The sequence below is a fragment of the Salmo salar genome, chromosome 07, assembly GCF_965601325.2.
Source record: "Salmo salar chromosome 07, fSalSal1, whole genome shotgun sequence".
Classification (NCBI taxonomy): Eukaryota; Metazoa; Chordata; class Actinopteri; order Salmoniformes; family Salmonidae; genus Salmo; species Salmo salar.
Window position 1 is genome coordinate 50,615,246 of NC_138297.1, and position 20,896 is coordinate 50,636,141.

General features: G+C 46.7%; 1 protein-coding gene across 2 annotated transcripts; it reads left to right on the forward strand.

Moving 5' to 3' along the window:
• The first annotated feature begins 611 nt into the window (after nucleotides 1-611).
• LOC106609442 (netrin-4) lies at nucleotides 612-20,757 on the forward strand. 2 transcript variants are annotated; one of them, XM_014208288.3, is made up of 10 exons: nucleotides 612-1,057; nucleotides 1,895-2,436; nucleotides 6,752-7,024; nucleotides 14,023-14,149; nucleotides 14,335-14,520; nucleotides 17,890-18,103; nucleotides 18,258-18,352; nucleotides 18,728-18,796; nucleotides 19,496-19,669; nucleotides 19,786-20,757. In XM_014208288.3, the coding sequence occupies exons 1-10, from the start codon at nucleotides 1,000-1,002 to the stop codon at nucleotides 19,923-19,925; spliced, it is 1,878 nt and encodes a 625-aa protein (XP_014063763.3). In that variant the 5' UTR covers nucleotides 612-999; the 3' UTR covers nucleotides 19,926-20,757. The 2 variants fall into 2 exon arrangements, with proteins under 2 accessions (XP_014063763.3, XP_014063764.3); XM_014208289.3 differs by having other exon boundaries at nucleotides 612-716.
• Nucleotides 20,758-20,896: the final 139 nt, after the last annotated feature.

The window sequence follows — 20,896 nt, forward strand, 5'->3', positions numbered from 1 at the left end:
TTCATCTGTAGCCTAATAAACTGTTTGCTTTCCCGAGTCCTAGTAGGATACCCACATAAACATGTCATCCGTGACTCCAAGTTTACTTCGATATGATGGTTATATCAATATTTGGTCATAAAAGCGTTTACACCTTCATTTCTCGCATAATACATTAACCTACACAAAAATATCCAACCTCATATTTTACCGACAAAATTAGCTGTTTCCATCAGGCATGTTGTACATTTTGTTTTAGCGGACATGTAGGCCTACTTTATTCGCATAAAAAGGTTGGATGGAAACGTGGTTAGTCTCCTTTCTAAAAAGGGGCAACTATTTCCCCCAATGTGAATCCTGTTCAGCTCACGAACCTCAATAATTCTGGACCCTGGGTTTTGTTATTCTGCGTTCCTTTGTTTTGTTTACACGAAGTGTCAATAAACTTTACCGCATTTCATTTTTTCATCCGGATGAGTGTCTGTGGATTGGCGAGATTTGGATGACCACAGCGTGCCAGCTCTGACCTGACACTAACTGGCTCCACACTACCAGGGATGTTCCTTTAAAGAGAAAAATGCAAAGAGACGGGGCGGAGCCGCAAGCCCGCTGTCACTCTCTCAGTATTCCATAGTAGACTCACAGTATATCTTCAGGCTATTAGCAAGCAAATGAACTGTAAGGTAGAAGGTCCCGACGAATACGAGAGAACGAAAGAGAGAACGGCTTTTGCAGAAGTAAATGCGGCATAATGGAATACTTTTCCCTGGGTGTTTGAACCTTCTGTGTTGTCAAACTGGGGACTTTGTTCTTCTTTGATCATATCTGATTGTTATTGAAATGGATAGTATAACCTACACTGGCTTTGAACCTTGGCTTTACATTCGCGGATGAAATCTTACACCTATTTGCCACTTGAATAACACCAACGCGGTGTCGCGTTGCCTATTCACAAGGCTGCTCTCTAGGTATCTCATAGGCTAACCTCTTCTTGGGAACACTTACTCTTGGGTCGGAACTATGATGTGGACTTTGTTTGCTGTTTTTACCTGTACTGGACTATCTGGTATTCTTGCAGGTTTGTATTTTTTCTTTAAAAAAAAAACCCTGCTCCTAGTCGAATTGGATTCATAGGCAGTGTATTCATTGTGTGCAACAATGTAGCGTTCCCGCTGTCTCGGAACAATACGCGTGATAAGTGCAGCAACGGTGACAAAAGTATTTCCTCACGCTCCGCTCTGTTAACCACCTCGGGTCAACATTCTATTTGTGTGGAGGTGAAACTCGTGTGTCATGATATCATTGAGATTTTCTCTATAATGTAGAATGTTTTCAAACGAAACACAAAGATACTGATATGTTTTTATAACTATGTAATAACCTCAAAAGACCAATACAATGAAGGCTACTGTGAGCTACCATCCATTGTTGACTGCCAAAAATTGATTTTGAATACCTGCCCACATTATAAACAGAATTGTTGTGTTATATAAAAACATGAAACCCGTTGTGAACAGAACAGCCCTTGTGTGTATGTTGGCAGTGGAGAGGACTCTTAAAGATGGCAGTGTTGCCCAGAAGGTGTTTTTACATCCCATGCGCAATGCATCTGGAACACGTCTGGAGTGCACATTCTCCTCCCATAGCTTCCCAAAACCTGATCTGTGTCAAAGTCCACATTGAAGCATTCAAGTTAAGACTTTAGATTCAAGTTTAGATGACGCACACACACACACACACACACACACACACACACACACACACACACACACACACACACACACACACACACACACACACACACACACACACACACACACACACACACACACACACACACACACACACACACACACACATCCTCACCCTCCTCCTCTTCCTTCCCCTATAACCTGTCCTTTCTCTCTTCCTGTAGATGTGGGTCGTGTAGGGGGGGTAGCCCCTCGCTGTGAGAGCCAGGCGTGTAACCCCCGAATGGGCAATCTGGCGCTAGGCCGCAGGGTCCTGACCCAGACCGTGTGTGGCTACAAGGGCACCGAGCCCTACTGCTCCTACTCTGACCCCTCCTCCTCCACAGCGCCCTGCCCCCCGGCCAGGTGTGGGGAGTGCAACGCGGCCCTCCCCCTGCAGGCCCACCTGGCTGCAGCCATGGCCGACTCCTCCTTCCGCCACCCCAACACCTGGTGGCAGTCGTCCGGGGAAGTGGAGTCTGAGACTCTGCAGCTGGATCTGGAGGCAGAATTCATCTTCACCCACCTGATCATGGTGTTCCGCTCGTCCCGCCCTACCGCCATGACCCTGGAGCGCTCGCAGGACTTTGGGCAGACCTGGAAGACATTGCAGTACTACGCCAGGAACTGTAGCGCCACCTTTGGACTGGAGGAGGGAAAGGCAGTGCTGGACGGGGCCCCCTGCACCTCCAAATACTCTGGAGCTTACCCCTGTACCAGGGGAGAGGTGAGGAGGGTGTGTGTGTGTGTGTGTGTGTGTGTGTGTGTGTGTGTGTGTGTGTGTGTGTGTGTGTGTGTGTGTGTGTGTGTGTGTGTGTGTGTGTGTGTGTGTGTGTGTGTGTGTGTGTACAGAGACAGACAGACAGACAGACAGACAGACAGACAGACAGACAGACAGACAGACAGACAGACAGACAGACAGACAGACAGACAGACAGGACTGTCTGAGTCTGAACCAGGTGTTAGTCCAGACAGCAGCTCAGACTCACACCTCTAGCCGTCCAGGATGTGTCCTGTCATGGCACCTTACTTATGGACGGATGAACAGCTGGAAGGAAGGAGGGATGATAGATGTTGGCTACTGTACTACACACAGGAGTGTCCACTCCACTGCCCCCCCCATTCATAAAGCTAACCTGCATATTCCCCTGTGTGTTTAAATCACGGGTCTCTAATCTAAATACAGGTACTAATTAAAACCGTGATGAGTTGAGTCAGGTGTGTTAGTGCTGTTCTGGAACTCCAGCCTGCGCACCCTAACCTCTCTACAGCTCTCTACGGCCTGGGTAGTCCATAGTACCCAAGCCAGCAGCAGCACTACGGGGGATAGTGTTATTACTACAGAAGGGTGGTTATCAGGTGGGTGTAGGGATTATGTGACAAGAAAGGGTTCCTGGCAGCTCCTTGATGTCTAACTGAAACAGTGTGTGAGGGGTTTCAGCTCCTACCAAGGCAGAGCTAACAGTTCACTCAGTGCAGGGAGATCAGGTAGTGCAGGGTTCCCCGACTGGCGGCTCACAGGGCCGGACTTGGTGGTTTTATTAGGCCCCCCAAGTTTTCTGAGAATAATAAAAAACAATATATATATATTGTCTATAAAATTATTTCCAATTATGTTCCGGCCCCCGACCATCCGCTTAAGACAAAAATGGGCCGTGGCTGAATCTAGTTGATGATCCCTGATGTAGTGCATGTTGATTCTGTAATGAATCTAGTTGATGATCCCTGATGTAGTGCATGTTGACTCTGTAATGAATCTAGTTGATGATCCCTGATGTAGTGCATGTTGACTCTGTAATGAATCTAGTTGATGATCCCTGATGTAGTGCATGTTGACTCTGTAATGAATCTAGTTGATGATCCCTGATGTAGTGCATGTTGATTCTGTAATGAATCTAGTTGATGATCCCTGATGTAGTGCATGTTGACTCTGTAATGAATCTAGTTGATGATCCCTGATGTAGTGCATGTTGACTCTGTAATGACTAGTTGATGATCTCTGATGTAGTGCATGTTGACTCTGTAATGAATCTAGTTGATGATCCCTGATGTAGAGCATGTTGACTCTGTAATGAATCTAGTTGATGATCCCTGATGTAGTGCATGTTGACTCTGTAATGACTAGTTGATGATCTCTGATGTAGTGCATGTTGACTCTGTAATGAATCTAGTTGATGATCCCTGATGTAGTGCATGTTGATTCTGTAATGAATCTAGTTGATGATCCCTGATGTAGTGAATGTTGACTCTGTAATGAATCTAGTTGATGATCCCTGATGTAGTGCATGTTGACTCTGTAATGGTACTGCTCCACAGGCTTTTCCCTGGTAGGATTGCCTACATGTAATCCTGTCATCTTTTATGATCCGCTGTATCGTACATCCAAAAGCAGTCTTCCCCCGTGAGTGGTGTGTGTGTCCATGCAAGTGTGAGCATGTGAACGTGTGTATGTGTTTATTTGAGGGACCCAGCTACTATAAGATACTTGAGTCATGTTGTGATGTGCGTGCAATGCATGTTTGTGTGTGAATGCTTGTGTGTTTTTGTGTGTGTGTGAGGGAAGCAGCGAGACACTGTGATAGTAGCATGACCTGTACCCTCTAACCTCTGTCTGATGACCCTGAGGTCAGGGGAGGGGTCCAGACTCCAGAGTCCTTTCAGCTCCTCATCACAGAGCCTGTTATATTAAACCATTCTCCACTCTCTCTATCGCTATGGCTACTGTATTTATCTTGTGATGTTCATCATTAACTAAAACCATAATTCTGACAGCTCAACTGTCTGTGGCCTGTCTGGTGATGACAGCAAGGCATGTACAGAACTGTGTGTGTGCTTTACCCTGGGAGCTGAGAGCTGTGCTCTGTGTGTTATGTTCATACAGAGGGCAAGGTGCAAACGCAAATATGCCTACCCTGTCAGGCTTTCACCTACTAGCTCAATGTGTGTGTGTGTGTGTGTGTGTGTGTGTGTGTGTGTGTGTGTGTGTGTGTGTGTGTGTGTGTGTGTGTGTGTGTGTGTGTGTGTGTGTGTGTGTGTGTGTGTGTGTGTGTGTGTGTGTGTGTGTGTGTGTGTGTGTGTGTGTGTTTAGTCAGTGTTAAGTGTTTGGGCTCCTGCAATCAGATAAGTGTTTAGCTGTGATGGATAGCAAGAAGGAGGGAGGAGGAGGAGTGTCTTAGCTTGGAGCGATACTGTGAGGGAGCAGGTATTCTCAGCTTCCCCCCTCCTTTATCTGATGAACATTAAAAAGCATGTCATCTCTTGTGCTGAGAGCTGAACATGTTCATCTGAATGGGGGAAACCCTGGGAGGCTTGTTCAGGTACTAACTGAAGAGGTCTCGTTAGTCTCTCTGTTGGAAAGCTCAGGGCTCCTTATTTATGAGGTCAGTTGGGCTGGAAGAGTGTGTGTTTAGGTGTTATAGAGACTGGGACCTCAGGGAGGGAGCCGTCCAAACAGAGCCCCACACACACCCCTCTCTCTCTGTCTGTCTGTCAAGGAGGAAGTGCCGTTGCCCTGATGGAAGTTGGTCCTGCAGGCGAGACGGCCCATCCCCCTCCTCTCTCTCTCTCTCTCTCTCTCTCGCTCTCTCCCTCCATCAATGCCCATTGTTCCTGTTTACCAGAATACAGTCCACAGCGCTTTGATGGAATTAGGGCTGTTAAAGCCAGTCTTACACTGTTTTTCAGACTGTAACAGGAAGAAAAGATTATGAGCGTAGAAATGCCACATGCTCCCCTGACTAAGATTTCTGTGGGACTGCTCTCTCTGTTTCTATGGTTTGGCACACCATACCCAGACAGTGACTTGACGTTTCATAAAAACTTTAATGAGAGACTTACTTTGTTTGTTTGTATGTGTGTGTTAGAGTTTGCTTTCGTTGTGTGGGTTGCATGAAGTCTGTGCCCTTCTGGAGAATCCAGAAGGCCTCTTGTGGAATTTTTGCAGGGTATGGGAATGTTGATTGGGTAAGTGTGTGTGTAGTTGGGAATGTTCATTGCATGTTGTGTGTGGAGTTTGGGATTGTCCATTGGGGATGTGTTTGTAGTGTGTGTGTGTGTGTGTGTGTGTGTGTGACAGTGTTGCTGCGGTGTCGCCAGGCTTTCGCAGAGCCTTTGTCCAGGGCTGAGTTATGTGGGGCTGCATCTCTTGCCTGCTCTTTTGTCTCGTCCTCCTCTCCCGCGGACTGGCGCCCCTTGCCCTATTTGTTGTGTTCCCTTAATTGCGGAACACAATGCCGTGACTCTGTGACCTATTCCAACAACAGGGAACTTAATAGTGCTCCTCCCATCACACCCCAGGCCAGCCATACAGCCAATGGAGACACAGCATGGGCTTGACTCACAAACACACACCCCTCACCCAATGATATCTATATCAGGGATACATACTCTCCTCCAATAACACTCCCTCCCAGCATCACACACTTCCATCAATGACAGCTAACTCCCCTTAAACAAACACACTTCTGCTCCAGTGATATCTGTGTCCGAAACACACTTCTGCTCCAGTGATATCTGTGGCAGAAACACACTTCTGCTCCAGTGATATCTGTGGCAGAAACACACTTCTGCTCCAGTGATATCTGTGGCAGAAACACACTTCTGCCCCAGTGATATCTGTGGCAGAAACACACTTCTGCTCCAGTGATATCTGTGGCAGAAACACACTTCTGCCCCAGTGATATCTGTGTCCGAAACACACTTCTGCTCCAGTGATATCTGTGGCAGAAACACACTTCTGCTCCAGTGATATCTGTGGCAGAAACACACAGCCCTCTCAGGAACACAGTTCACCCTCAACAACAGCAGCAGTGTAAGCAGGTTGCCATAGGAGCAGCCACCGATGTGATGGCAGTTGTGCTTGGGCTGGGGGGTAAAATGGAGGGATCATCAATTTAGGGATGCAAGACTCAGTGAGAGAGGAAGAAAGAGAGACAGAGAGAGCGGTGAAGAAAAGAAGATGTGTTGTCACCAAGTCTTGCATAATAACATAGTGCCATTAACTCGTATCATTTTGACTGACTGTTGGATTGGTTGATTGACAGGTGATCTACCGTGCCCTCCCCCAATGGGAAGCTCTTGACCCATATGGCGTGGCAGGCCAGGAGCAGCTGAGGGTGACCAACGTGCGCGTCCGTCTGCAGGAGCGCCAATCCTGTCCCTGCCAGGCCAAAGATCCCACCGTTGGAGCCCCGCCCACCCAGCACTTCGCCATTTATGACCTCATCGTGAAGGGCAGCTGCTTCTGCAACGGGCACGCCGAGCAGTGTGTCCCCGCGCCCGGCTACCGCCCTGTCAGGGACAGAACCAACCACGTGGTGAGTGTGTGTGTCTGTGTTTCTGTCTGCGTATCTTACTGTGTGTGTGTGTGTGTGTGTGTGTGTGTGTGTGTGTGTGTGTGTGTGTGTGTGTGTGTGTGTGTGTGTGTGTGTGTGTGTGTGTGTGTGTGTGTGTGTGTGTGTGTGTGTGTGTGTGTGTGTGTGTGTGTAAGTGCGTGCATACCCGTGTTCATGCATGTGTTTTGTGTATCAGTCATTAGCATAGTGATGAGGGCTATCACCTTTCTCTGTCCCACTTCCTGTGCTGGGCTTGCTGTCTGGGTAGATAAATAGCTGCCTTTCCTGTGATCCAGATTACAAAGGAGATGTTGATATTGATTCAGCACTGGGCTAATGATGGTGTTGAAGTCTAAAAAAGTGTGTGTGTGTGTGTGTGCGCACGCTGATAAAGGTGTGAATGGACATGGCTGATTCACAGTGTGTAGATGGACATTAGAGATGCAACGAGCGTTTTCAGACTGCCTGTGGAACGCCTATCTCTGCCATCTCCACAAGCAGTTCTGCCCGACGCCTTTTGAAGCAGAGCGCCTATTCTATTGCAATCAGCAGGCCCAGAGAGCAGGGAAAGTGAGTGTGACAAAATAACCTTTAGACTGCAGACACAGAGACAAAGACATAGACTACACAGAGACTGTCTGACTGTGGGTAACTATAACTTTGTGTATGAGTGTTAAGCCCACAATAGCAGTGTCTGTGGCAGTATTACAGTATCTAGGAGCTTGTATGTTTGCAGCCGGTCAGTCTGTCTCCTCTGTGTGAGCCCACTGTAATCAGAGGTGTCTGTCTGTCATCCTCCCCCATAATATCACTGGCTTATATAGTAACGTAGTGGACTACACCTAGTTAGGACTTGACTCTATCTAGGCTACAAAAGCATCCTCAGAATGTGTTTGAAGCTTTTTAATGTTGATATTCTAAACATTAGGTTATATCACAACACGACCTAACGTTGTAGGAACGTCGGTGTGTCGTGTGATATGCGGGAGAGTTGGGTAAACAAGCGTTGAGACGGGGGACGGTATGAGGTTATATAAGTACTTTCCCTTTCCCTCTCTCTCTCGCTCTCTCTCTATCAGCAGTTTGTTTTCTGTCTCTGTTTCGACCCAGGACGGTCATATCTACCAAACCCAAACAACCAGAGCACGACAAGACAGTGAGGAGAGATTAGAAGCCTGTAAACACACTCAAACAAGACGGGAGGGTGTGAGTTTGTGTACATGTTTTCCTACCTAATAAGGACCAGAATGTCCTGACAAGGCAGGAAAACAAGACACTTTTTGAAAAGTCAAGACTTTGTTCATGTCCTGAATTTGTTAAAATGCTATTTTAGGCTTAAGGGTTAAGTTTAGTGTTTGGGGCTGAGATCAGGGTTAAGGTTAGGGTTAGGTTTTAGGTTAGGAGTTAGGGTTAGGGGGTTGAGGTTTAGGTTAGAGTTAGGTTAAGGGAAAATAGGATTTTGAATGGGAATATATTTTTACTCCCCAAAAAGTCCAGAAAATTCTGAGTACCCCTCGCCATTGCACATGGAATGAGGCGGGGTTGGTTGTGGGCGGAGTCGGGCCTGTACCAGCCCCGCCCACCACACATTTTCATTAGTTGAGGTGCATTCGCATTCCACCACACTCTGCTTTTTGATATGTCAGCACATACAGTACCATTCAAAAGTTTGTAAACACCTACTCATTCAAGGGTTTTTCTTTATTTTTACTATTTTCTACATTGTAGAATAGTAGTGAAGACCTCAAAACTATGAAATAACACATATGGAATCATGTAATAACCAAAAAACTGTAAAACAAATTGTTCAATGTAGCCACCATTTGCCTTGATGGCAGCTTTGCACACTCTTGGCATTCTCTCAACCAGCTTTATGAGGTAGTCTCCTGGAATGCATTTCAATTAACAGGTGTGTCTTGATAAAAGTTAAGAATATATTTCCTTCTTAATGCATTTGAGACAATCAGCTGTGTTGTGACAATGTAGGTGTGGTATACAGAAGATAGCCCTATTTAGTAAAAGACCAAGTCCATATTATGGCAAGCACAGCTCAAAACAGCGAAACCACAGTCCATCATTACTTTAAGACATGAAGGTCAGTCAATCCAGAAAATGCCAAGAACTTTGAAAGTTTCTTCAAGTGCAGTCGCAAAAACCATCAAGCACAATGATGAAACTGTCTCTCATGAGGACCGCCACAGGAAAGGAAGACCCAGAGTTACCTCTGCTGCAGAGGATAACTTCATTAGAGTTAACTGCACGTCAGATTGCAGCCCAAATAAATGCTTCATAGAGTTCAAATAACAGACACATCTCAACATCAACTGATCAGATGAGACTGTGTGAATCAGGGCTTCATGTTCGAATTGCTGCAAAGAAACCACTACTAAAGGTCACCAATAATAACAAGAGACTTGCTTGGGCCAAGCTACATGAGCAATGGACATTAGACCTGTGGTAATCTGTCCTTTGGTCTGATGAGTGAACATTTGAGATTTTTGGTTCTAACTGCCGTGTCATTGTGAGACGCAGAGTAGGTGAACGGATGATCTCCGCATGTGTGGTTCCCACTGTGAAGCACGGAGGAAGAGGTGTGATGGTGTGGGGGTGCTTTTTTCAACAGGACAATGACCCAACACACCTCCAAGCTGTGTAAGAGCAATTTGACCAAAAAGGAGAGTGATGGAGTGCTGCATCAGATGTCCTGGCCTCCACAATCACCCGACCTCAACCCAATTGAGATGGTTTGGGATGAGTTGGACTGCAGAGTGAAGGAAACGCAGCCAACAAGTGCTCAGCATATGTGGGAACTCCTTCAAGACTGCTGGAAAAGCATTCCAGGTGAAGCTGGTTGAGAGAATACCAAGAGTGTGCAAAGCTGTCAACAAGGCAAAGGGTGGCTACTTTGAAGAAACTCAAATATAAAATATATTATGATTTGTTGACTACATGATTCCATATGTGTTATTTCATTGTTTTGATGTCTTCACTATTATTTTACAATGTAGAAATACCTTTTAATGAGTAGGTGTGTCCAAAGCTTTGGCTGGTACTGTAGATGCAACAGAGTAGCTAGCTAGTTAGATGGCTAACATTGTAGGTTTATAGAGTCATGTCTAACAATACAAATCATTAATTTCTAATCCATTTTTTGGGTTCATCATTTCTGTTGGCTGTAAATACTTTTTATACATGCTTATGCTGTTAAAGCAATTCACTTTTTCACACATCGAAAAATGTTGTTTACTCTGTTCCTATGGTTACCGGTGCCCTTTCCTCTGTTTTCTGGAGTTGTGGAATTTGCGGTTTGCCTAATTGAAAGTGATGCAAACTAGATAATGCTAAACAAGGTTGGAATGTTGTTACATAATTTAATATGAAATACAATAATTAATTAGTTTGACAATATACCCCCATTTCATGGGTGCACAATCTCTAGACAGTGCATACTGTATGACCCAAAGCAATTATGCAGTCTTAATACATCCACAGTGGGATTTCAAACATTTATGTTGTTGTTGTAAACAACAGGTGTGGCCTAACAGTGAAATGCTTACGTGCAGGCCCTTCCCAATAATGCAGAGAGAAAGAAAATAGAGAAATAATAGAAAAATAAAACACAATAATAAAAGTAATAATAGATACACAATTAGTAACGATAAATACATGGGGTACCAGTACCGAGTTGATGTGCAGGGGTATGAGGTCATTGAGGTAGATATGTACATATAACTACGAATAAAGTGACAGATAATAAACAGTAGAAGCAGCGTATGTGAGGAGTCAAAAAAGTGAGTGCAAAAAGGGTCAATGCAGATAGTCCGGGTAGCTATTTGGTTAACTATTTAACTAACAATTTAGCAATCTCATGGCTTGGGGGTAGAAGCTGTTCAGGGTCCTGTTTGTTCCAGACTTGGTGCATTGGTTGCCGTGCGGTATCAGAGAGAACAGTCTATGACTTGGGTGGCTGGAGTCTTTGACAATTTTTAGGGCCTTCCTCTGACACCGCCTGGTATAGAAGTCCTGGATGGCAGGGAACTCAGCCCCAATGATGTACTACTAGGCTGTGCGCACTACCCTCTGTAGCGCCTTGCAGTCGGATACCAAGTAGTTGCCATATCAAGCGGTGATGCAGCCAGTCAGATGCTCTCAATGGTGCAGCTGTTGAACTTTTTGAGGATCTGAGGACCCATGCCAAATCTTTTCAGACTCCTGAGGGGGAAGAGGCGTTGTCATGCCCTCTTCTCGACTGTGTTGGTGTGTTTGGACCATGATATGGCCAAGTTTCCAAGAAAAAGGATATTACAGTTCTTCAGGTCCCGTTGATAGGATAGTCTCAAACGGTGCTCGTCCAGTTTGTTCTCCAGTGATTGTACATTCGCCAATAGAACAGAGGGTAGAGGCGGTTTATTTACTTGCTGCCATAGTTTAATCAGGTTGCCCGCACGTTGGCCTTTATATTGCCGGATAAGTAGAAATCTTCATCCAAATCGAGGTTAGTGATAGCTGTTCTGATGTCCAGATGCTCTTTTCGGTCATAGGAACCGATGGCGGAAACATTATGTACAAAAGTTAAGATCAGCTCAAACAAAAAACAAAAAATAGCAGTTCAGGAGCCAGGATTTTGTGCACCCATGATTTCAACAGTTTTTTCTGTTTATTGTCAAACTAATTAATTATTGTATTAAATCTTAAATTCTAACAACATTCCAACCGTATTTAGCATTATCTAGTCCAAAGCTGGCATGATTCTATCCACTATTTGTATGTTTGCATCACTTTTAATGAGAGACTTTTATTCAGAACCACAAATTCCACTTTTGTGGCTAATTGTTAATGTGGCTAGCTTCACATTGGTAGGGACATTCGTGTACCAGGGCCGCGTTCAGCAGGAGGACGGACACAACGTTGGCCAACGTTCAGATATAAATGTAAAATGTAGAACAAACATGCCTCTGACTTAAGAAATCATGTCAGTTCTATTCATGGCATTTGAGTCTGCAACGTTCCAAAACGTTTTTTTTTTACTGAACATGCCCAGGCGAACCCATTGAGCAACACGAACCCAGCTCTGCGCATCGCTCGTCTGGAAAGCCTGAGCAAATGAAACCGTGTGGTGGGTGGGGTAGGCCCCGGTTAGGGGCCTCTCGAAAATTCATCAAAACTAAGCTGTGTGTGTGTGAGCAAGTAAGTAAACCCAATAATCAGTGGCCTTGATATTGAGGGCTATTAGTGCCCAGACAGTTTCGTCCAGTCCAAAGTGTTTTTTGGGAGAAACAGTGTTTTTGTTGTTGTGTTGCAGGGCTCACAGGTCCAGACCACATGGGAAGGTGATAATGGTCTGTGTGAGCCACTCTGAGTTGACCACAGAGCCCGTTTTTGGCCCACATCCAACCCTCTGGGCCCATGCTCAGCAACTGGAGAGTTAGCAGCAATTAGCATAGCAAGTGGAGAGGCAGTAAGAGTCTCTAAAGGCTGTAGAGACTTGCACAGTAACTGTAGTCTGAGAATGAGTCTCTGGAGAGGTGTTGGAATTTAAAGACTGCACCTCATGGAGAGTATTGTGCTATACAGGTGTTTGCCTGAGTACACACACACGCTGATGATCGGATTAACACACACACTTATCATGTTGTTTGGATGAATACACACACACGCTGCTGATGAATGACTTAATTTCACATTGGCCCATAAAGCTTTTGATGTGTGAGGGGAAATGGGCGTGAGTGACGCCCATCCTCTGGGTGTGGGGCTGCCAAGGTCTTCCTGAGCACCCCTCTGTACCCTCTGCCACCCCTCCCTGTCCATGTCCAACAACCTCTTTATCAGAGGGTCAGAGTGTTTGAAATACAGGCCTGTCAAAACAGAACACAAGCTCTTGGAGATTGGGGGGTGGGGTGGGGACAGGAAGGAGTGTGCGGGCATTTTATTTGTGTGCGTGCCTGGGAGCCTGGGTATGTATTCGTGTGTGTGTGTATTGGTGTATGTGTATGCGCTAACTGTTTGTTTGTCCAATCCAGACCTACCACATCCATTTCTCAGAATGTCTTACCTGTCTGTCCTTATCTTCCTCCATTCTCCTGGTTGATGGAATATGGTTGGGGTTATGTCTTGGGCTGGCACAGTGGCTGGGGTTGAGTTTGAGATAAGGTTAGGGTTAGATCTGGGGTTAGTGCAAGAGCCTGGGATATGTCCCAGTTCCGGTAGCTATAGGTCTCTCCCATGCCTGTGTTTAACCCTCTGTGTGAGCGTCTGTGCAGCATAGGGTAGAGGGCATTTTGAGGTAGAGGACAGCAGCCTCTATAGCCATACACCGTGGGAAACTGAAACTACCGCAGGGGTTGGAGTGTGTGTGAGCGTTTGTGTTCAGTGTGTGTGCATGCGTCTGTGTGCTTGAATGTGTGCGTGTGTGTGTTCAGGCCTCTCTGTGTCTCTGTTCCCCACACAGAGGCACTGTAACCCAAACAGATAAATAGCTACCTCAGATGCCTTGTCAACCTCCCACCTAGAGTACATCATTAACCCGCGTGCATGACATTCCAACTCACAGGAATGACAAGGAGACTGTTATTGTGCTCTCAGCGCTGCATATTTCCTCGCGCACACACACATGTTCGCTCACACACACACACACACACACACACACACACACACACACACACACACACACACACACACACACACACACACACACACACACACTGTCCTTTTCAGGCCCCTTTCTTCACGAGGCCAATGTTCATTTCCAGCGATGAAGCCAAACAATCAGTCTCCATTCAGCAATTACAGGACAGGACCTGAAAGAGAACAGGCAGCCCCCCCCCCCCCCCCCCCCCCCTCCGACCCCCAGGGGTTAGACTTGGGGTGCTGCTGCTCTCACGTGGGAACGGCTCTCTCCCTTACACTGACCTCTTTGTCCCCCTTTCATCTCCCTTCCTCTCCCTTTCTCCTTCTCTCCCTCTCCTCTTCCTCTCTCTCAGGTTCATGGGAAGTGTGTGTGTAGGCACAACACTGCAGGTGTTCACTGTGAGCGCTGCGCTCCGCTCTACAACGACCGACCCTGGCAACCTGCGGACGGACTCACAGGGGCTCCACACGAGTGCAGGAGTGAGTGACACTATTGCTATTCACTATACACTAGGGCCAGGAGTTCTATCTGAGGATGGGATCTGGTCAGGAAAAACTCATGGCCCCACTTACAGCCATCATTGATCATGATGACCAATCAGTGCCTGTTTAGAGAAGATTGACAGATATCTGTGATTCTGATGTCCCGTCCTGTCTCCCTATAGAGTGTAAGTGTAACGGGCATGCCCAGAGCTGCAGTTTTGATTGGTCGGTGTGGCGGGAGTCCGGCCAGCGCAGCGGAGGTGTGTGTGAGTGTCTACACAGCACAGAGGGACGCAACTGTCAGAGCTGTAAGACTGGCTTCTACAGAGACCCCCAGAGGGCGCACACGGCCCAGGACTCCTGTAAACGTAAGAGAAACTCACGCACTCCATATGGCTAAGGCAACAGCTCAAAGAACTTCAAAGATTTCAAGTAGTATTTGAACCCATGTTTGACTCACATTCACTGGCTTGTTCTATCACCCACTCACTGACTCAATCACACAAACACTCACACACATAAACACACACTGTAGGAATCCAGAAAACATGAGACACATACACACTGTATACACACACCCTTACTGGCAGAGCCAACTCATTTCTGTCCGGAATGCTGATGGCTGAGATCACAAGCCGAGACGTGCTGGATAACGTCGCTCCTGATGGGCACCTGGTTCTTGTGTGTGTGTGTGTGTGTGTGTGTGTGTGTGTGTGTGTGTGTGTGTGTGTGTGTGTGTGTGTGTGTGTGTGTGTGTGTGTGTGTGTGTGTGTGTATGTGTCAGTGTGTGTGTGTGTGTGTGTGTGTGTGTGTGTCTGTATGTGTCAGTGTGTGTGTGTGTGTGTGTGTGTGTCAGTGTGTTTGTGTTGTGTCTTTCACACGGCCTACGCTCTGTCTGAGGATTACACATAGATGAATCATCAGACTGGGGCATACCTGGGACCTGAGTGTCACACACTCACACTTCCTACCCTGACCCCTGTCCCTGTTGTTATGGCTGTTTGTGTTTTCCGTGAGTCACTGGAGTGGTTCGTCATCACTAATCAACACAGTGGTGGCTCATGTAAGGAAAAGGAAAGGGGGATACCTAGTCAGTTGTACAACTGAATGGATTCAACTGAAATGTGTCTTCCGCATTTGTGTGTGTGTGTGTTGTTGGAGCTCTGTGATGGGACTTAAGTAAACACCAGATACCCATCCATAAAGACGACAGGGGTTACATTCTCTGATTATCTGTCTGATTTGACCCAGTGAGCTCAGCCCCACAGTTATGCAGAAGGCTGGGGAGACGCTGGCGTGTGTGTGTGTGTGTGTGTGTGTGTGTGTGTGTGTGTGTGTGTGTGTGTGTGTGTGTGTGTGTGTGTGTGTGTGTGTGTGTGTGTGTGTGTGTGTGTGTGTGTGTGTGTGTGTGTGTGTGTGTGTGTGTGTGTGTGTGTGTTTGTGTGCGTGTGTTTAGGTTTGCCTTTAGGGAAGTCTGTAGCATGTTGGTATTTTCACATTGTCAACAAGTGAGAGTGGAACACATATTTGGGGAATGTTTGTAGACAGGACACATTTAGGAGGAGAACCCCAGTGTCAGAGCGAGGTTGAAATCTGACAACTGAGGAATTTCCCTCCGTCTCTAGGAACATATTTCCAATTCCAGGCATGGCGGAGCTCTTTAAAGAAAACACACAATCGAGCCGCAAACTCACACACACACAGTAAGAATGAGCGTGCGTGTGTGTGAGATGAATTTTTGTTTGTTTTCTAACTGGGTGTGTTCTGTGGTTGTTCGGGCAGCTGCTCTGTCACATATCACTACAGACCCATAATGTTCTCATTGTGAGAGCTCACTGCGTCAACACACACACACACACACACACACACACACCTCCACACATTCTCATCTCTAAACTCCAATAATTATACAATTAATGTATTAACAATGTCCTATTATACAACATGCGAGAGAAAGAGAGAGGGAAAGGTGTGTGTGTGTGTGTGTGTGTGTGTGTGTGTGTGTGTGTGTGTGTGCACCTGTGTGTGTGTGTGCTGATGGCTTTGCTGCTTCTAGGCTGCTATCACTTGAGGTGACTGAACACTACAGTCTCAACAGGGCCTCAATAGATGCTTTTCAGGAAGAGAAATGATTTGAAGTTGAAGTTTATTATCGTACATGGGGAGAACCCTGAAGAGCGAGACTGTCTCTCCTAGCTGCCTTACATATACCTTTGGATTTAATGTCATTGTAATGATTCCTGTCTTTATGAGTGTGTGTGTGTGTCTGTGCGTGCGTGTGTGTGTGGTGCGTGTGTGTCTGTGCGTGCATGTGTGTGTGTGTGTGTGTGTGTGTGTGTGTGGTGTGTGTGTGTGTGTGTGTGTGTGGTCTGCATGGGTCTTTACAAGGTCTGTTGATAATGAAAGATACAGAATGAATGAAACTACAGATGCATCTTATCTTATATTTGTTGCCCAGTGCGATAAGTGATAAAGGTACAGCCTTGTCTGGGTCTCAGACAGCAGAGCCTTGTGACATCATCTCCCTGCACCCAGACAGGGGAGGGGGGAGAGACACAGGGGGTTTGGCTCTGGTTAAATAGTAATTTACTGCCGGTGGGGTAGGATGGGGGGGGGCTTCAAGCATCATTAAACAACAGAAATAAAGCTCTTCACCACCCCTCCTTCTCCCCTTCCCATCTCTCCCTTCCTCCTCTTCTCTCACTCTAGTCCTCCCCCCCTTGTATCCCTCGCTCCGATGAGTACAGATTTATGGTGATACTGATACTTTGGCTGTTACTCTCACCCCCTGCAAAGTTCTCTTGTAATTCACAGACTACTAGGACAGCAAGAATGTGTTTGTGAATTTATGTGTACATTTTATGTGGTGTGTGTGTGTGTGTGTGTGTGTGTGTGTGTGTGTGTGTGTGTGTGTTTTGAGCCTTTGCAAGTTGTGTGTTTTATAGGGGGGTTATGATGTGTGTGTGTGTGTGTGTGAGGTGGTTGTTGAGTGGGCAGAACATAGCACTGACTGTGCGTGTCCCTCTATCTTATATTGTTGCGGTCTGTTTAAAGAACACACTATCAGCCGAGAGAAGGGAGAGAGGCAGGAGAGAGAACTGTGGAAGGTATTTGAGAAAGATGTGTGCGAGTGTGCGCATGCCTGTGCATTCCTGCGCGTGTGCTTGGGTGCATGCGCATGTCGTATGCGTGTGCATGTGTCCTTGTGTGTGTGTGTGATGGCGATCTGATAAGACAATGACAGAGAGACCATTGTGCTTCGTGGCCCGGGAAAACCCTGGACTGTTCCAGTCAGTCCAGAGTCCTTTGGGAAGTGGTCTCTCTCCTTCTCCCAGTCTTATCACTTCCTCCTCCAGGCTGGGCTACAATGAGGTGGCACGCTCTGGAGTGTGTCTATCTGTGTGACAGTTACGCAAAGGGGACTCTACATGACTAATAAGGGCCTAATAAAGTCATAGGTAGAAAAACAAAATATACTCAACTGGAAATGTTGCCAGCATTAGGGTTCTCAATCTGAATATGTGCAGTGGTTTACTTTGTGTGGATTTGATTGGCTGTGGTTGAGTGTGGGTGGATTTGATTCGCTGTGGTAAGGTACAAATAGATCCAAATGAATGGCTGTGGTTTATTTGTGAGTAAATAACATTGTATTTGATTAGCTGTGGTGGAGTTATTGTTGTATATGTGACTGATGTGCCATGTCTCCCCTCTCTCTCTCCTCCCTCTCTTCCCCCCAGCATGTGGCTGCCACCCCCTGGGTTCAATACCCTTCCACCTGGGTGGGGGTTCTCTCTGTGACCCTACCAACGGAGACTGTGTCTGCAAGCCCGGCGTGGGGGGCTCCCACTGCGACAGGTGCATGGTGGGATACTGGGGTTTCCATGACTACGGCTGCCGTCCGTGCGACTGTGCGGGAGACTGCAACCCCTTCACGGGATACTGCATGTCTGGGTGAGTCATATATATATATATATACATATATATATATATATATATACACACACACGTACACAAACACACCGTTGGATATGATATATATAATATTACATTTATATTAACAGCAAGTCTATAATGTGTGTGTGTGTGTGTGTGTATATGTGTGCAGGTCAGATCTGGACCTGTATAATCTGGAGGGAAACTCCAGTGAGCTGGTGAGGATCTTTAGGGCAGACGAGCTCTTTTCTGCCCTACACTACTCAGGTTAGACATGGGGTCACCACCGTGTGTGTGTGTGTGTGGTGTGTGGTGTGGTATGCGGTCTGCTCCACAGCTCAGTGCCCAAGCGTTAATGGTTAAGTAGTGAAAGTTATGGTACATCCTTACAAGGGCAGAGAACAAAGATCTGTGTGTCTGTGGACAGTTTCCAAAATGTCCCTCTCCTCGATCTCCCAGGGCCTACAGCTGAGGGAGACACATTCCTCCTTGATCACACACACATACACGCACACTGTCCTCACATTCCTAAGTCACCACTTATCTAAGTCCACACACACACACCCACCCACCCACACACAGAGCAGGTATCCGGATGGGATATTGGTGTGTAATATGTCAATGTGATTGTGTCCCCTGCAGAGAAATGTGAGTGTAAGGAGCAGGTCCTGGCCAACAGCAAACTCTTCTGCACCATGAAGTTTGCCTATGGTGAGTACTGAGACATACATGAACAACAGCGAGAGAGATGATGGTAATAACACCATATTTGTTTTTTTGCTTCCTTGGTTTCCACTGTGTTGTTTGTTTATTGATTTCCACTGTGTTGTTTGTTTATTGATAACTCTATGTAAACAGTATTTTATTGTACAATAAAGGCTTGTTAAAAGTCAATATCTCTTTCCCTCTCTCTACCTATCTCTCTCTGTCTCATATCTCTTTCCCTCCCTCCCTCTTGTTCTCTCCCCCTCGTTCTTTCTCCATTCCTCCCTCTTTCTCTCTCCCTACCTCTCCTTTCTCTCCCTACCTCTCTTTTCCCTCCCTCCCTCCCTCCCTCCCTCCCTCCCTCCCTCCCTCCCTCCCTCCCTCCCTCCCTCCCTCCCTCCCTCCCTCCCTCCCTCCCTCCCTCCCTCCCTCCCTCCCTCCCTCCCTATCTCTCTCCCCCTCTATCTTGCGCTCTCTCTCTCCCCACTCTCCTCCCTCCCTCTCTCCTTTCCTATCGTTCTCTCTCTCTCCCTCTCTCCTCCTTTCTTCCCTCTCTCTCTTTCTCCTCCCTTGCTCTCCATCTTTGTCTCTCTCCTCCCTCCCTCTCCCTCCATCTTTATCTCTCCTCCCTCTCTATCCCTCCATCTTTATCTCTCTCCTCCCTCGCTCTCTCTCTCCACTTCTTTCCCTCCCTCTCTGTCTCAGTGTTGAAGGTTAAGGTCTTGTCAGCCCATGATAAGGGCTCCCATGCTGAGTTGGAGGTGAAGGTTCAGAAGGTGTTGAGTCAGAGCACTAAGGTGAAGATCCAGAAAGGACGAGTCACACTCTACCCAGAGTCCTGGACCGCACGGGGCTGCACCTGCCCCATCCTCAACCCAGGCCAGTCTCACACACACACACCTATGCACACACGCACAGTTACGTACGCACACGCACACACACACACGCAGGGCTGCTGAGCTAATGATGTCTCTGTTTATGCTTTGACTACTTAGGTGGGGAGTACTTGGTGGCGGGCCATGCAGACAGGAAGCAGAACCGTCTTATCGTCAACATGAAGAGCTTCGTCAAGCCCTGGAGAGCCAGCCTTGGACGCAAGGTCCTCACACTAATGAAGAAAGACTGCACCTGGTAAACAGACGGGAGGACACTGGGAGATGGACGGACTGACTGATAGATGGAGAGAGAGAGGAGAAAGAAGACACTGCCATTCATTTGTTTTTGCCTTCTCTGGAGGGGGAGTTCTCTTATGGAGGTGGGGACTAAACAGACTATAAATGCCCGCCCCTATCTGCCCTGGGCCAATAAGAGTGTGTGGCTGGCAGAGAAAACATATAGAGACTCTATGAGCCTCTGTTTGAGTGACAGTTCAGCCCTCTCTTCCACGCATACATAGACACCCAGCCAATCCCTCTCTGTAGCACTTTAGCCCAGGGCAGAAGGGCCAATAGGATCATGGGTTGACCTCAAGACTGGACAACAGAAGGACACATTTGACCCTTTGTGACCCCTGTAGGAAGGCTTGTGGTGGATGGTGACCTGTGCCTCTTTCCCCAATGTGTTCTGTTACAACAAACTGTCTGTCCAGCTGTGTAACAGACACAGATGTGTACACACAGAAGGATGTTGAATAAGCCATACATGCCACTGCAGGTGGTTGAGTCCCGGTGTGTTTGCGAATGTGTATGTGTGTTGTGAACTCTGTGTGTGTGTGGCTGTGTCTGATGAGCACAAATCCATCCAGCTTCGGTCCAACTGATCCGTTTTTGACTCTGAAATTTGGGCAGGATAACCTCTAGAGATAAAAACAGTCCTATCACAACAACATACACCACTGAATATATATGACAATACACATATTACCTCCCAATATGTAATACTGCTGTGACCTACAGAGCCCTGAATTCATCTCTATTCCTTCTGCTCCTGTACAGTATTACTTGTATATATCTATAGAAATATGATGATGTCCTCTCTCTTTATTTGATGATGTGTTAATGTAATAATGTCATTCCGGTCAAATGTTGAGGCATTACATTTTCTTTAGATTTCCTCACTGTGGATAAACCCCTGTACTCCGGGTTAGTGAGGACGCAAGACCGATAA

Coding starts and splice junctions, on each gene's coding strand:
- LOC106609442 (XM_014208288.3), top strand. CDS start 1,000: ATGATGTGGACTTTGTTTGCTGTTTTTACCTGTACTGGACTATCTGGT. Junction 7,025..14,022: donor GGGACAGAACCAACCACGTG/GTGAGTGTGTGT, acceptor CCTCTCTCTCAG/GTTCATGGGAAGTGTGTGTG. Junction 19,670..19,785: donor CTGCCCCATCCTCAACCCAG/GCCAGTCTCACA, acceptor TTGACTACTTAG/GTGGGGAGTACTTGGTGGCG.